This window comes from Argentina silus (genome assembly GCF_951799395.1).
Source record: "Argentina silus genome assembly, chromosome: X".
NCBI classification, from domain to species: domain Eukaryota; kingdom Metazoa; phylum Chordata; class Actinopteri; order Argentiniformes; family Argentinidae; genus Argentina; species Argentina silus.
Genome location: NC_139653.1, coordinates 36,013,808 through 36,032,102, shown reverse-complemented (window position 1 = coordinate 36,032,102; position 18,295 = coordinate 36,013,808). Strand labels below are relative to the sequence as shown.

The 18,295-nt window shown below is 44.8% G+C and overlaps 1 protein-coding gene across 1 annotated transcript in view; it reads right to left on the bottom strand.

Moving 5' to 3' along the window:
• Nucleotides 1-1,881: 1,881 nt before the first annotated feature.
• mtnr1ba (melatonin receptor type 1Ba) overlaps nucleotides 1,882-18,295 on the bottom strand; it is a gene marked incomplete at both ends in the record, with an annotated part of 50,514 nt that continues 34,100 nt past the window's right edge. Inside the window, 2 exons of the mRNA XM_083694911.1 lie at nucleotides 1,882-2,631; nucleotides 2,802-2,920. Of these exons, the coding sequence (XP_083551037.1) occupies nucleotides 1,882-2,631; nucleotides 2,802-2,920 (869 nt within the window). The remainder of the gene's footprint in view (nucleotides 2,632-2,801; nucleotides 2,921-18,295) is intronic.

Below are 18,295 nucleotides of genomic sequence, written 5' to 3'. Positions count from 1 at the left end.
GAAAGAATAAATAAAGAAAAGTGGTTAAGGGGGAGATGAAGAGGGAAGCAAATAGGGGAGAGGGAAAGAAAGAGTGAGTGAGTGTGTGGGAGAGAAAGAGTGTGAAGGAAGAGACTTCTCACCATCAGCTGTCATTTTCACATCACTGCACACAGAAACATGGTAGTGTATTTTACAAACCCAGCAATTTCCAAGTCTACTCCTTCTACATATTGTACATGAAATGCTTAAGTTTCGAAAAGTACATAATCTACAGGAAATTACTGTGCAGAATTAATGTTTTCATTAAATATATGTTTGTATGTATAGAATCATCCATACAAAATCAATGGACAGCAGTAATGATGAAATTGAAAAATGTAGCTTTAAAAAATAAAGGTTTTTATTAACATTTAAAGTTTTACATTGACAACCTTTTAAGATGATATTCTTATGAATGCTGTATGTAAGCCACAGCAATAAATACAATGTATCTCACTTGTATTTTTTTTTTTTTTTTTTTTTTAAAGAACAAACCTATAGCTTGACAACCAATATCCTCCCTGTGCATTCACATGCATACATGCCAGTTAAGCAGCATCTTCCTCTCTACCTCATCATCACCGTCATTTTCAGCAGCAATTTTCACATGGTCATCAGAAACCGTGTATCTTCAAATCCAAAGCAAAACAAAAAAACAAAGCTATCAAAGTTCATGCACTTCATCATCATGGAATACAGTATCACAAGATAGGGAATCAATCATTATGACCTGAATAAATTCACTTGGTTTGTACTAAGATTAACTTGATAAAAACAGTAGCATTTTTCACATTGAGTACATTTGTTCACTGTGCTGTTTAAGGTAATGATATGAAGTGTAAAATGCACAGAGGAATTTATATGTATGACTCGTCATTACTAAGAGTATAGCTGAAACCTGTAAACTGCAAGTACACTGTCATCCGAGTTTAGCTTTATTGTGCTTATAAAGGATTGAGGACGGTGTCCAAGAATGCATTATGGGGGTTATGGCACCCAACCTCATGAGGTTATTTAGCTCAGTTCATAAAGGTATTATAGCATGTGATTACTGTCGATTAAAACTACCGAATCTGCTGATGTGTCTTATGCTAAGTCTGATATCCTGCGTATATATGTCTATATGTATACAGACTCTAACCCTGTTTCAATCTGTGTGAACATTGTATTGGTTAGTTTTTGGCAAATCTTCAGTTTGAGAATATAAGCATAAAAACAGGCACCTTTGACAATCCATGGGTAAGTATAAGTAGAAACTTCGGGCTTCAACCATATTAATTTGTTTGTCAACGCCAACAGTGATTTGTTTTAATGGTGATGTACGTTTATGTATGCTTATCATAACAAGTGATTGAAAATAAGAGTGACTATTTATGTCAAAATAAAGATGAATCAATGTTAAAAATGATACAAGATTAAATCTGGCGTGAAATACTTTTTTTATAGAGGAAAACTGAAAATAACAAGTAACTTTGAATACAGTGTCTTTCAGACAAATGTCATGGATGAAATGGTGTCTAAAATAAATAGATAAACTTTTGGTGCTTCCACTTTGAAATGCATATTTCTACAGCAGCAGAGGAGGCAGGCACCCTGAGGTGTACATGAGGATATCATACATAACAAGTTAGAATATATGCTTCATTAATGGCACTCTTTGAATTGTGAAAAACACACTCAGTTATCGTCAGTCAAACAGCTTTCTTTTTTTTGTCCTTCTCTCTTAAATCCACACCATATCAAGAGTTCAATGAGGCTTAGGTACAGCAGAACTGTAGAACGGTGCAGTCAGTCAGTTACATACAGTACACAAATGGCACTCCACGAAAAGAGGGAAAGGAAACCCGGGGGTGGGGAGCGTCACAAAGTCTCTCCCTTCACTTGCTCATTGTTATTGAGTCCCGGCAAGGGCTTGCTTTTTATGCCCTCTGTCCCGCCCCGCGAAGTCTCCGTGAAAAAGAGGCGGGGCATCCACATAGACATGACAATCCGTTTGTACTCCTTGCGAAAGTTCTGGTTCAGCAGGCCGTATATGATGGCGTTAAGGCAACTGTTGAAATAAGCCATGAAGTAGCTGACCACGAAGAGCCACTCAGGGATATGAGGTGCCACCGCCTGGGGGTCGATGGCCACTGCCAGCCCGATAAAGTTGAGCGGCGCCCAGCAGATGGCAAAGAGCACGAACACAACGAACATGGTGATGAAGTTCCGCAGATCACTGGGCTTGATGCGCGGTCGTACCTCCGACTTCACCTTCCGCCGCACCTGGATGACCAGGATCCAAATGCGCAGGTAACAGAATGTAACCACGGCTATGGGTACAAAGAAGTGGATGACCACCACGGTGATGGTGTAGGAGGTGCTGACGGCCTGGGCGAAGGTGCAGGAGTAGACACGTGGGTCATACTGCAGAGAGCCCACAAAGAAGTTGGGCACGATGGCAACCACGGTGAGAGCCCAGATAAGTGCCACCAGCAGCAGAGTGTTGCGGTAGCTGTAGAGTTTGTCATAGGTAAAGCTATGGCAGATGTAGCAGTAGCGGTTGATGGCAATGCCTGTGATGTTGAAGATGGAGCCGATGACACTCAGGCCCATCAGGAAACCACTGACCTAGAGACAGAGAGAGAGAGAGAGAGAGAGAAAACAGGGAAATAGATAAATAGATAGACATATGAATGGATAAGTGGATGGATGGACGTGTGGATTGATGGATGGAGGGACAGGTGTATGGGCTTACAGACAGACGGAAAGAACAGACAGAATGGACAGACATTGCTCACCTTACACTGGGTCTCGCCCAGTGACCAGCCATCATGGAAGATGGCGTACAGCACCAGGGGGTAGGGATAGAAGGCTACCACCAAGTCAGCAAAGGCTAGGCTCACCACAAACACATTGCCTAGAGAAGAGAGAGAGATAGAGGAGGCCTGATTATAAAAGTTATAACACATTGGGCTCTATTTTAACGGTGTAAAAAACAGTCAGCACAAACGCGGGGGCTGGCAGGGGCGCTGGCTGAAAATAAAGCCCACTGTGTGAGGTGTTGGATGCCCCCACCTTGTGCATAAATCAGAGTCACAGTCACCCACCTATAAAGTTACACCTGCTATCACTTTAACACATTTCATTACTTTTCATTTTGGCAACACATTGCCTGTGCTACTATGCCTACCATACAAGTAAATCAAGATTATAGGAGACCTCTGGTCTGTATAGTGACTTCTAGACATGAACGGAATAATAGCCTCAGACCAGCCATTTTCTCTCCTGAACGTTCCACTGTGCCATGCCAAAGCTCGGGTGTACTGCTGACACTTGCCTTAGTTACCAAGGGGAAGATCGGTGACTCAATTACTAGCAGTGAGCAGAAACAGGTGAGTTGATCGATTCGATCAGGTTGTACACAACAGCTCCAGATATCGGATTATGTCAAAACTCATCAAGTTTCTTTAGACCAGCATTTACATTTAAATTGCAGTTCATGGGTTCAAAGCTCTCTGTACATTAGACGAATCCAGGGCAATTGCTGTACATGGCACCGCCATTCTGTCATTTGTGTATCTGCATTACTGTCTTGTACTGTTATGTTACAGGTATTACATGGAAAGATAACCTCTCTATACCACTTAAAAAGACAGAAGGAAAAAAGGAAGGAGGGCTATATTTAATGAAAAATTTTATGCAACTCAACATTTATCTGCCCTAGACTCTTCAACCTCTTTGCCTCAATCTCTACCTGCGCTGTCTCTCACCTTCTGCTTGCATTTTTCTGTCTTTGTCATTATTTTTCTCCTTCTCACCCTCTCCCTGTAGTTATAAAGATAGAGGGGGTGCTAAACTATGTTTACTATTATCCTCAATATTTTTCACTATCGGGATGCTTCTATCCTCCTGGGCTTATACACAAGGCCTTACAAACACAGCACACTCAGCCAGAACAACCCAGTTACAGACACCAATACAGTCTACAGAAGATTGAGAGTTGTTAAAACAAACCAAAACAGAAAAACCCCGTCAGACCCCTGGTATTGCAGCTGCACTGTTAGCAATCTAGAGGAAATAAAGAGGATGATGGAGGGGAGGACAACACACTCTCATTAGCATTGCAATCCAGTTGCATACTGATGTGTAGTGTGCTGCTGTGGGCCTTCTTTCAAGTCCCTCTCCGCACAAGCATAAACGGGGCCAAGGCTATGCGCGATCTGAGCTAGCTCCCTCTGGGATAGATATGCACATATGAACACAGGCACACCAACACACACACAATGCCAATTCCATTAAACAGCAAATACACCCAGCACATTCACACAACCACTGATTTAACAACAAAACAAAAAACCCAGTTCCATTGTCCCAGTTGGTGCAGCCCAATTACAATGCAATGCTAATTCAAGATAACCATTGAGATTTATAAAAAGTCTAGGAATATATATTATAGGAATATTTACAGTCTATATGTTGTGTATGGAACTTACAAGTGATGCATATGGCATACAGCATTCATGATAGATTCTAGTCATGTCTGTCTACACTCACCGACCACTTTAGGTACACCTGTTCAACTGCTTGTTAATGCAAATATCTAATCAGCCAATCACATGGCAGCAATTCAATGCATTTAGGCATGTAGACATGGTCAAGACGACCTGCTGAAGTTCAAACCGAGCATCAGAATGGGGAAGAAAGGTGATTTAAGTGACTTTGAATGTGGCATGGTTGTTGGTGCCAGACGGGCTGGTCTGAGTATTTCAGAAACTGATGCCAGAGGTCAGAGGAGAATGGCCAGACTGGTTCGAGATGATAGAAAGGCAACAGTAACTCAAAGGTTGGTGGTGGTGGTGGTGTAATGGTGTACACTTTTGTGGTGGTGTAATGGTGTACAATTTTCTTGGCACACTTTGGGCCCCTTAGTACCAATTGAGCATCGTTTAAATGCCACAGCCTACCTGAGTATTGTTGCTGACCATGTCCATCCCTTTATGACCACACTGTACCCATCTTCTGATGGCTACTTCCAGCAGGATAACGCGCCATGTCATAAAGCTCATCATCTCAAACTGGTTTCTTGAACATGACAATGAGTTCACTGTACTCCAATGGCCTCCACAATCACCAGATCTCAATCCAATAGAGCACCTTTGGGATGTGGTGGAACGGGAGATTCGCATCATGGATGTGCAGCTGACAAATCTGCAGCAACTGCGTGATGCTATCATGTCAATATGGACCAACATTTCTGAGGAATGTTTCCAGCACAATCTATGCCACAAAGAATTAAGGCAGTTCTGAAGGCAAAAGGGGGTCCAACCCGGTACTAGCAAGGTGTACCTAATTAAGTGGCCGGTGAGTGTATATATGTTGAGAAATTTGTAGACATACAAATTATGTTAAGCCACTTATTGATATAAAAAACATGCAATACATGTACGGTCTCCCACATAGTAAAGATTTGTGAAAATGCAATAAGATTCCAATATGTTGCAAATGGAACTTGGATGCAGGGATGGAAATGTAGTTACCACACTAGTCTGGCTAGCAAGATTTTGCCAGTGAGATTTTAGTCCTCTCATCACAAAATAATGGCATATGAAAGTCAATTGAACTTTCCCAAAGTTATGTTGGTGTACATTTATGGGAGTATATTGTAGATTAGTATGAATCTGAATCTATCAATATGAATTCCAACATTGTTTGGAATGGTTCCCGGTAGCAGCACAAGCGGACACAGGTGAATGAGACTGGTACCCAGCCACTCTCATATTCATAGACAGAACTATGGATGCAAGGACTGACCATCCACGAGATCAAAATTGTTTACAAACAACAGAGTAAAACAAACTTATATTTTGGTTTGATGGGGTAAGACAGTTGAACTAAGCTCATGAGGAAATTATAAATTATACTGTATTCTTCAAGAATCAATGGCAATATTATTATTATTATTATTATTAATTCAAAGTCAGATTAAAGATACTGTAATTGTTTGATTTTCAATATAACACACATCAAATAATCCTTTCAAGCGTAACTCTCAATTAAACTTTGAAGTTTTGGCAGGTATTTTAAATGATGCTAACTTAGGATGCATTGGAATCCTGTCTGTTGGAGAGGGCACTGATCACTAAGCCTGTGCTGCGGGTAGGAAAGTAGAAAACGCTCTACAGGAGAGGATTTCACTACAGGCCTATGAGGACAACACAGGGAAAGATGATATTTCACCTAAACATGACAATAGGCTGAACCATCCCTTTAAGCTAAAGCCCTGAAATTAGCTAAGGACGCTAGTGCTAGAGCATGATTTCACAACACCCCCATTTCACAGGAAAAACCTGTGTTACTGCAACATAAAGAATAGAGATATATTGGACAATTATATGAAAAATACCTAGATGAAAACTTGACAAGATATATCAAATATGTTAAAACTATATGAAATATATATGATGTGTGTGGGGGGACATGCAGCGTTCGGCCTGTAGAGGGAGCTACAGGACCGTGGCCAGGGTTACGGAAGTGAGGCTTTGTTGTTGCGAATGAAGCCTCGTTAACAAAATGGTTTAAGATGTGTGTGCCTCTGCTTTCGGGGGGAGCTGGAAAGCGGTGACTGAAAAGTCTAACAGGACCTGACATATACGAGAGTTAAACGTGTATGCAGAGTAAATAAACAGGGTTTTCCCTTATCCGACATTCTGAGTCCGCCTCTGTGTTGCAGGACATTGCTACATTGGCGCCCAACGTGGGGCACAGAGGAAAGGTGGAGAGTAAAGGAAAATGGAGACATTAAGCGCGGCCATCACAAGGATGACCCTCATACTGGAGCAGCAGGCCCACCTGCAGCAGGAGCAGCAGTCCGCGGTGGGAGAGATGGCGACGGCGAGGGCTGAGGACCGTGCCCTCCTCTGGGAGCTCGTCGGGGCCATCAAAGCAGGACCAGCGCCCGGGTCGGCACAAGGTCCCCCCAAGGTCCAGCTCCAGAAGATGGGGGACCTGGACGACCCGGAGGCGTTCCTGGTGGTGTTTGAGGGGACGGCGAGGATCTCGGGGTGGCCGGACAGTGAGTGGGCGTACCATCTGTTGCCCCTCCTGTCAGGCGAGGCGCAGCTCGCTGCCCACAGCCTGCCAGCGGCTGCCCAGCGGGATTATCCCTCCCTAGCCCGGGTGATTCGAGACCGCCTGGACCTCACCCCGGAGGAACACCATCGCCGGTTCCGGGCCCTGACGATGGAGGAGGGGAGCCGGCCCTTTGCCTACGCCCAGCGGCTGCAGGACAGCACGTGGCGGTGGCTGGATCCAGGGAACAGCTCGCCGGAGGAGGTCAGGGACCAGGTGGTGTTGGAGCAGTTCCTCACGGGGCTCCCGGCCCGGACCACCGCCTGGGTCCAGTACCACCGGCCCCAGGATCTCGCGGCCGCCGTTACCCTGGCGGAGGACCATCTCTCCCTCCCACCGCGGGAGCCCCGGTGACCAACCCCCGGAAGGAGGGTTGCCCCGAGGACGAGATGGCAGGGGCAGACACGTCGAGAACCAGCCCTGGCCCCACAGGAAGCACCCTGAGCGGCAGGGGGGGTGTGTTGGCGCTGCGGGCGGCCGGGCCACGTCCAGGCGGATTGCCCAGTGATGGAGGTGGGGCAGGTCGTCCGCATTGGCAACATACCGGGCCCTCCCCCAGACCAGGAGTTGAATCCCCATTTGAATTACTCTACGGGCGTAAGCCCCGGGGTGTCCTAGACCTTCTTAAAGAAAATTGGGAGGAAGGGACTTGCGCACAAAGCTCCACGCCCTAGGGGTCATCTCACGCGAGCATTTGCAGCAAGCCCAGGAGCGTCAAAAGTGCCTCTACGACAGGGGAACTAACCTGCGAGAATTTTCACCGGGAGACAAGGTGCTCGTACTGTTACCCACCTCCAGCACGAAATTACTCGCGAAGTGGCAAGGGCCGTTTGTGGTCACACGTCGCATGGGGGACGTGGATTATGAGGTAGTACGCTCGGACCGGGGGGATAGCTTGCAGGTGTATCACGTAAATCTCCTTAAAAAATGGAATGACGTGGTCACTGTTGCTCTGGCTACAATAATTCCAGAGAGAGATGAGTTCGGACCGGAAATCCCAAAATCTAAAATTAGCACTCCGGTCGGTATTGATAACCACCTCTCTGCTAGCCAGGCCACGGACGTTGCAGATTTGCAAGCTAGGTTCGCTGACGTGTTCTCTCCACTGCCCGGTCGGACTACGCTTATCGACCACCATATAGAAACGCAGCCGGGTTCAACGGTGCGCACGCGTCCCTATAGGTTGCCGGTACACAAACGAGACATTGTGTGCAAGGAATTGGAAGCCATGCTGGAGCTAGGTGTGGTCGAGGAGTCCCGCAGTGACTGGTGTAGCCCCATCGTGCTTGTTAACAAGCCGGATGGGTCTATATGGTTCTGTGTGGATTATAGACGGGTTAATGTGGTTTCCAAATTCGATGCCTACCCGATGCCCCGGGTTGACGAGCTCTTGGACCGGCTTGGCACGGCCAGGTTTTTTACGACATTGGATTGCACGAAGGGATACTGGCAGATTCCCCTCTCGCCGGTATCCCGGGAGAAGACTGCATTCTCCACTCCGCTTGGGTTGTATCAGTTCACGGTGCTCCCTTTCGGGTTGTTCGGAGCCCCAGCCACTTTCCAGCGCCTCATGGACCGCATTCTGCGGCCGCACTCTGCCTATGCTGCTGCCTATCTGGAGGACATTGTCATTTACAGTGACACCTGGGCGCAGCATATGCAGCGTGTGGCTGCTGTTCTGTGGTCCCTGAGGCAGGCAGGGCTGACGGCCAACCCGAAAAAGTGTGTGATCGGGCGGAGGGAGATCCGGTATCTGGGGTACCACTTGGGTCGAGGGGAGGTGCGGCCACAGGTTGAAAAAACTGCAGCCATCGCCGCCTCCCCGCGGCCCAAGACTAAGAAGGAGGTGAGGGCGTTCCTAGGGCTGGCTGGCTATTACCGGCAGTTTGTGCCGGGGTTCTCAGAGCTGGCCAGTCCCTTGACGGACCTGGGGTCCCTTGGCCAGTGCCAGGGGTCATTCGAGGCCCTTAAGGGTGCTCTTTGTGGAGAAATGGTCCTGTATGCGCCTGATTTTAACCTCCCTATCTCCCTATAGACGGACGTGTCGGATAGAGGCCTGGGAGCACTGCTGACCCAGCGGGTGGAGGGGGAGGGCCAGCACAGCACGGTGGAGAAGGAGTGCCTCGCCATCAAGTGGGCGGTCGGCGCCCTCTGCTACTACCTGCTGGGTCGCGCTTTCACCCTCTATTCCGATCATGCTCCCCTCCAGTGGCTCCACCGCATGAAGGATGTGAACGCGAGGATCACCGGGTGGTATCTCGCGTTGCAGCCCTTCAACTTTTCGGTCGTGCACAGACCGGGGGTGCAGATGGTCGTGGCAGACTTCCTCTCCCGTGCAGGGGGGGGAGTAGGCTGTTGGCCATCGTATCCCCGGCCTATGTCGGGCGGTGGGGGTATGTGGGGGGACATGCAGCGTTCGGCCTGTAGAGGGTGCTACAGGACCGTGGCCAGGGTACGGGAGCGAGGTTTTGTTGCACACCTGTTGCGAATGAAGCCTCGTTACAGGAGGGCGTAAGATGTGTGTGCCTCTGCTTTTCAGTAGGAGAGTGGCGGAGAAGATGAGGCACTTGAGACACGCGGGCTGAAAAGTCGCGGGGGGAAAAGAGACGCTGGATACACGGAGACTGGAAAGGGGAAATAACCAAGTATTACTGACCAATAAACGGGATTGATTCCCAGAACATTACCTCTGTGTCCAGACCTTGTTACATACACACATCATGTGGGGGGACATGCAGCGTTCGGCCTGTAGAGGGAGCTACAGGACCGTGGCCAGGGTTACGGAAGCAAGGCTTTGTTGCGCACCTGTTGCGAATGAAGCCTTGTTAACAAAATGGTTTAACGTGTGTGCCTCTGCTTTCGGGGGGAGCTGGAAAGCGGTGACTGAAAAGTCAAACAGGACCTGACATATACGAGAGTTAAACGTGTACGCGGAGTAAATAAACAGGGTTTTCCCTTATCCGACATTCTGAGTCCGCCTCTGTGTTACAGGACATTGCTACAATGTGACATATGAAACATGCAAGATGGGGCTCATTTGAATATTTCCCAGCACAACCCTGCTTTTATCAAGTTTAATATTTATTGTAGCTACAAACTTTAATTAACACATAATTAAGACAAATGATAAACATAATATATAATATAAAATATGAAGTGGTATAATATGGCAAGGGCAGGGCTAATTGAACACTTCCCATTGTTCTTATGTCTTAATTTACTTAGTTACCATGACTGGTATTGGTGTGACTATTGATCTTTTCTTCTGTTATTTCATGAAGACCAGGTGTTGCCTGCACATCTGGTGTGGTGGCTTGCTGAATTCTGGCAAAGGCAGGATATGCAGTATAGCTACTTAGCCAAAGTTTATAGCCATTGAGTGTGCTGAAAAATTGGGGTAGAGTTAGTTACTAATATGACCCTTAGTTCCAGCGCTTCTGACAGAGCCTGTGTTTATGCTAAGATGTTAAAATACAGCCCATAAAGTTTTGTATACAATTTTTCCATTTGGGTATATACAAATGTACAATGTTTGTGTTATTTGTTACGTCCCTCGTCCTGTATGCGGGTGGGTTCTCCTGTCGTGCTGTGTTTTGTTTTCCCATCTGTCTCCTCCTCTCACTCTCACACAGGTGTCCATCCACAATTGGCCTGTCAGTCCTATCCGTCATCATTCGTGCACCTGTTCCGGACCAATCATCTGTCCGTCTGTCTATGTAAAGCCTGTCCTCTGTTCAGGAGTCGTCGTCTGTCGTGTTTTGCTTGGTGTCTATTGTTGAAAGTTAATTAGCCAAGCCATGTGCCTATTTAGCTGTTTCTTGTTATGGTTTAAAACTGTACACAGTATAGTGTTTTGCTCAGCTGTTTCTTGTTATGGTTTAAAACTATACACAGTATCACTATTTTTGTTTTTGTTTTCACACGCAGGGACAAGGGGATAGGTAAGCTGCCCATGGGTTTACTTTGCATCACGTAGCCGCATCTCTGTTATAAATATTAGGTTAGGAACGGGTGCCCCCCCCCCCCATGTGTTTTTTTTAGTAGTGTGGTTAGGTAGCTAGGACTTTCTTTTAATAAGTTATTTTCTTTGGCACCGTTCACAGTCCCCTTGTGGCAATCATTTGTTAGGACAATAAATATTCTTTCATTTTAGTCCTGAGTCATAGCATTTGTGTTGCAACACACCTAAATTCAGCATTCTTGCTGTAGCGTGTTAGGCCCTTAGTTTACCCTAGACAGACGGGTTGTAACATATTGATTTAACATGATTTAATACAACCTTTCTGTCGATGCAATTCCATTCTACAGTATCACCCCATTTGGCATTCTTCTACCACATTGGTACTTTTGTGCCTCACACAGTTGCTTCGCTTTATCACTTCTCCATCCACTACCCATCCCAACTGTCCTTCTATGGCCTCTTAAAGGGACACTATTGCACTTTTTTTTATTTTTTTTATTTTTTTTACCTCAGAATCATGTTTGGGGGTAATCACATGGTTTTGAAAACTGAGCTTTAGGGAAGAGTGAGCTTACTGTTCCCGAATTAGCTACTGCCTGGTTTGTTTACATCCTATCACTTGTGTTTACTAACATGCATCTTAGTTTAGACATGCTTCCATGGCTGTCTGGGAGATGCAAAGAGAGATTTTGCATAGAGATTTGCATTCATATATTAACTTCCTCATTCATCTATCATTTATTGTAAGTCTGGCATGGCTCAGGACAGCCCCAACTGCCAACCCCTATGGTCCTGTAGCAGTCTCCCACTCCTCTGGCACTGGCACTGTACTTAGGTGGCCATCTCTGTCCCTGTTGATTTCTCCTTGCTGGAGCTTTGATTGCCATTCATTTCTGTCTGCAGTGCTAGCAAAGGCCAAAGCCACTCTCTCATCCTCATAGTCAAGTGGAGATTGGCCAAATTCCCCCTGCTGTATTACATGAGTATTAGATGAAAACGCAGAATGATAATACAAGGTTGAGCCATAACCATAGCTCTGTTGTTGGGTGTCAGATCCTTCTTTAGCCTTGTCATCATTGTCTCGTTTCATTGAGTGATTCTGAGGAGATTGATTGACAGCCTTAGGTATTCTCAAACTACAACCACTGAACTTGTGTTTAAAGCATGCACATTCCTCCACACACATATTTAAAGTAGAATGTACATCTTTTAAACTTCTACTCTCCATTATCACCACAAAGACGGTGACATACAAATATTGGTCATCGACAAAAGTTTAAATATTATCCACACATGCTTGCATGTATGCATGTATGTGCGCATGCATGCACACAAACAAACACACACAAACACACACACACAGCATACCAAGAGAGAGAGGGAGAGAGAGGGCATTTCAAGGTCAGTCAACCTAAAACACTTGAAAGGGAAAAAACATATACATATATTTTTGTTTTACACAGGTAACACACCATGTGGTTTTGCAATTGAGGTGATTAACATTGGCTAACATAAGTACACAGAGCAGTAGTGTAGAGCCTAAGGGTATTCATCTTCTAGATTCTCAAGATCGATTTAGCTATAAGGAGAAAGTACCACTGCTAAAGTAGTAATGGCTGTAGCCAACTTGGTGTAGCTCTTGTTGCCAATTGTCAAGATTTTCAGGGAATAGCTGCCCCTTTCCTGTTTTGTTTGTTGTTATGTAAGTGTGTTTGTTGCAGCTTCCATAGATTCTAAGACAAGTATTCATTATTATTCCTTTCTGCAGCATTCATAGATTCATATACTTCTATTCATATTCAGTATCCCTTTCTATCAGTTTATTTAGGCCTGTTTTGCAACTTTCTGTGGAAAGACCACTGAAAACCAATGTAGTGAAGCACTGTATATGCTCATTACGCTACACTACACGAGACCACCCTCATGAGAAAAAAACATCTGTTTGTAGTCAGCTGAGGTAGAATCACCATCTTTATAGCTCTGTGAGTAACTATGACCCGCCTGTTACACAAGGTTGAGCTCCAGGCATTCTTACTCCTCACAGCTTAGCAGAGGAGAGCCTGCAGGGAAGAGTGTAGAGGGTGCGATAGGGAGTTTAAGGTCGGTGCTAATAACCACTAGGTTAATCAGGCAATTGAGTAACTATGAGAGGGAGGCTGGGGTGAATGAACCCGCCATGTGTCGGACGTAACCTTAGCTGCACTCGACGCCAAGGTAAACAGTAGCGCTCTTGGTTCACAATTACACATTGGATGAAACAAAAGTGGTAGCTAGACCATATACAAACGCTGAGGGAAATATAGCTTGTAAGGTGACAAAGGAGCCAATATTTTAACAGACCGGTCTGGAACATATAATTTAACAGCATAGCTAAAGTTGGTTCAGTGATATGGTGAAGCAGACAATGTCATGGTGAGTTAAGAAATAATAAAGAGGAGAGCACAAAAACAGAGTGGGGCCCATTAAATACACATTCTTTTAACATTGGAGATCCCAAACAAACAATCTTTACTCAGAATCAAGCAACAGAAGAAGATGAAAGAGCTTTCAGAATTGTGCAGACATTTGGCCACCCAGTTTCAGATGCTAAAAATAAGAACCAAGGTAAATGGACAAGAGGACAGGAGGAACAGAACAAATTACGTCACCTCAGTGTCGAAAGAAACGACATCAAGGTTTGATAATGAGAGGAGGGAAGAAAAAGCCCTCTAATTGATTGATAGGAGTGTTGGTGGACATGCTAATGTGCTCTGTACAAACAGTGTGCACGTTGTCAGGACTATGAGAAATGTTAGATGCTTCCTGCTAAAAACTATAGGCTTGCAAGGTTGTGAATAAATAGTTTAGGACCACCAGATTTCCAATTAACTCTAATCTAATCACTGCTGCTGTTAATGCTATTGCTCTTCTCTGGGTTGCCTCAACCATAGCATTTGCTAAGTGAGTTGATCATTAGGAGGGTCAGTGAGAGGAAAGGTATCTAAATGCATGCAGTGTCTCCAATCTGATTGGGACAATGATGTACATGGTAAAAAAGGACTTCTATGCACCATGTGCCCCTTGCACCCCTGAAATCTGAAATCGATTGGCTGTACTTCTCAGAGAGAGAGAAAGAGAGAGACAACACTACGGTTGGTCTAAACTGAGGATGCATGTTTGATCAAGGCTCTGGACAGAATACTATTACCATTCAAGTGCAGTGCGTCGGTAAAGTGATCTTTATGAAGAAACCAGTCTGGGAGATGAATAATACATTTCTCTCCAAGGCAGGACGGAGTGAAGGCGGACAAACCAAGTCTGCCCCCTCTTCTTTCAATTACTTCTCCCAGTGGGCCAAATGGCCAATATAAACTGATTCAGACAAAGGAATTGTCTAACTTTGAAGATGAGTAAATGAAGTTTATGTGAATTCAGGTGGGACACTTTAAGTCAGGTGACGGACAACTGATTCACACATAAGCAAAACATCATCACATGTCTCAGGGACAAGGCTTAAAAGAGCAGAGTATGCAACACTCCACCATGGTTAAACAGTTTTTTACCTTACCATCATCTGGTTGGGGTTCTTTTAGCCCAATTTTCTGGATTGTTTTGGTCGAGCAGGTTTACTACCAGAATCACCAACAGTGGTTTTGGGTTTCTTGTCAGCTAGTAAGGTTCGGCGTACTACTTGCTAGCTGCCACATAGTTAGATATTTTGATTGGGCCCACAGGCCGCATTCTCGGCCTGTGGGCTCAAGAATTAGTTTCACCTGGAGATCACGTCCCCCATGGGTGTCTTTCACAATGACTCGGATACAGATATTCCTGCCGCGTTTGGGTGGGCAAGGCCCAACAAGAACATCGCCTCTATCCATTCCAGCGATGTGCCTGCCAATCCCATTGATAAATAGGGAAGTTAAACCTTTGTTTGTCTCGTTATCTTCTCATAGGTTGTGTTGCGCGTGTTACACGTACCGGTACGCTATAGCAGTGTGTACCTGGTGAGGAGTTATGTAGCGAATAGTAGTAAGAACTCTTCAGTATGTAGAGATATGAGTTCTGTGTTCAGTTTTTGGGGGTTCTTTATTAGAGTCTGACAGCGAATGGTTGGTGTTTTCTAGCTTCAACAATGTAACCGTGGGTTCTGGGTTTGCTATACTGGGAGCTGTTCAGTGGTAACGTCAGAGCTAGCTCCATTAATGAGGAGTGCTCAAGCAGATAGCAGTGTGTTTTTAACACATGTTTTAACACATTTTGTGTTTTTTAACACATTTTGACATTGGGATGCTTTGAAGTTACTGTAATTAGTTAGTTATAGGTCTCAGATCCAGTAGAATTTGGTGTCAAGTGGTTAGGAGTTTAGGAGTACCACATATTATAATTAAATACATGATGTTCACAGCTCTAGGATGCAAGTGAACCTTCCGGCTTCTTACCGAACCAGCTATATCAATACAGAACCAGCGTTGTGTAACTTTGGTTCAGCAGTCGCATCTGCAACCTAATAATTTGTAGTGCAATATTTTGTTTTATCTAGCGGAATTGGGAATAATATTTTGAGAGCTGCAAGAAGCAAAACTGATGGAAATATTGGCTTGCAATATTTTGTTAGCATCTTGGTGAAATTGTGTTGAGGTGAAGGCGTCTTATATCAATACAGAGTTTTCTCTGGTCACAGAAGGTAATCGCACGAAGAGAAAAGCCTCCCTGTACGCAACGGGGACACAGCACTGTTTAACCTCTTAAGCTCTATGCCCTATTTGACTAATTTCTGCCTAAAAAACATACCCAAACTAAACTGCTTATAACATTAGAAATATGATGAAATGATGCAAAAGCAGGATGCCATTTGATAGGTAACAACTTGAAGTTTGTATGGGTATGCTGAGATCATAGTTCAGAATAACATACTACACATGACAAGGAGACAAAGTGCAAATAAAATATCACAGTGCCTCAGCAACTTGTCAAAAACATGTGTGCAAATTGAATTGTGTTGCTACTGCTAACAGAACAGTAGTTATACAGCTTTTTGTGAGTGGTTCCCTTGAAACCTCTCCAGGTCTCCTGAAATCTCTCCAAAGTGTTCAAATGCTTTACATCCTTTTAGAATTATAAGAAATGTGCAAAAAACATTATAAAATCAATAAAATCTATCAATCCACCCAACTGTAGAAAATGATGGATGACTATCAAACAACAACAACATTTACATCAACTATATACAATAAAGCACAGTAATATGTACAATAATTACTTTTACACCTCCTGTTTAGAAGTCACCCCCCCCCCCCCCCCCTCCTCATTGGCTGTAGCGATGTAGCGACCCTGTTGAGCATTTAGAGTGCTCACACACTCAATCTTTGTCTGATCAAAGCAAACTAAACTTGTTATGTTTATAACAACCTAATAAATAGCTACATACCATACATATGATGTCTGATCTATACATGTGAATGGGGCAGCAAAGAGGACAGAACTACAGCCTCTTAAGGCTCAGATGACAGGCTTGTCAGCTACAGGCATGATTTTAGATAGTTTGGGATGAGTTTAGATTGTTCGGGACCACCTCTATAAGTCTCCTCAAGGGATTAAGGAAACACAATTTAGAAAGGTTAAATGTTCTTTGACTCTTCCTCTAGCACACAGCTGGTGTCCTGTAATAAGAGGGTGTTTTAAGTCACTATGTCAATTCAGTCGCTGAGTAGCTTTCTAGGTGTTTCTCATGGCTGCATGGGCTTCTAGGGCATGGTGAATACACTGCTTGTGATTATTTTTTACTTACACTCTCTGATTTGAAAATGGATGTGCTTTTGTTCACATCACTCTCAAACACGTTGTTTGATATAGGTAGCAGAGGAACACCATTGCAATTCTCAAGTAATAGTGGCATTACATTTACATTTATAGCATTTAGCAGACGCCTTCATCCAAAGCGACTTACAACAAATACATTTGTTTAAGTAAGTGAATCATGTATCCATCAGTCATCATAAGATAAAGTAATCAGTGCTCAGACCAGGGGCCATAGGCAGTCACAATGCTAGAAGAAGGATTTTTTTTATCTTTTATTTTTTTATTAACAGGAGAGAAACTTGTATAGGGGGTTAGTGGGGGTGAAGAGGTCTTTAGGAGGGAACGTTAAGATGTAGCCTGAAGAGATGGGTCTTCAATGTACGGCGGAAGATTGGTAGTGGCTCTGCAGTCATGACAGCAGTGGAAAACTCATTCCACCAGCGGGGAGCTAGGACAGTGAAAAGCTGTGACCGAGTACTGCAGCTGCTGCATCCACATAGAGGCGGCAGTGCCAGGTGGCCAGCCGAGGTGGAAGAGCGGAGTGATCGGGCAGGGGTTTGGGGGCTGACCATTGTTTGCAAGTAGGGATGGGCTGTTCCCTTTGCCGATCAGTGGGCAAGCACCAGGGTCTTGAATCTGATGCGAGCTGCTACCGGGAGCCAGTGAAGGGTGCGGAGGAGGGGAGTGACATGGGAGAATTTGGGGAGATTGAACGCCAGACAGGAATTGCAGCGTTCTGGATGAGCTGCAGAGCCCTGATGGTGGAGGTGGGGAGACCGGCCAAGAGTGCGTTGCAGTAGTCAAGGCGAGAGATCACAAGTGTTTGGACCAAAAGTTGTGCTGCTTCTCTGGTGAGGAATGGATGTATCCTTCTGATGTTGTAGAGGAAGAATCTACAGGAGCGTGCTGTCGCTGTGATGTTCGCTTGTCAAGGATAACCCCAAGGTTCTTGGCTGTATGCTGAGTACTGCTAATGTATGACATGGAGATGTGATGGTGCGCAGCAATTAACAGCCTACATACAGGCAGCATGAAATGCATGATACAAGTCTGTGATTGAACAGAATGGTCGTAGCAGGTGGTGGCTGGGTACTGATTGCGTAGTAAGTAGAATGACCAGGCAGATCTTGATAATTATCCATGGTGGGTCGCAGACGTGCTCTGTGAACTAGAAACTAGCAGAGAACCATGAGGTGGTTTCTCGACATCCCATGGTCAATCCTGAAACATGTGCAGGACAGTGGTGATGGATTCACTGTAAACACATAGTTCACAAGGTAGAATATTCCCATGTAACAGATAATATAGTTAGTATCTGCTTCGCAAACATCGTATAGGGGCTGACGAGCTTAGAGTCAAGAAGCCAAAGTGTCATCTCTAAAGGGCTGTTACATTTAGAAGACCATGCCCTATAATACAGTTGTG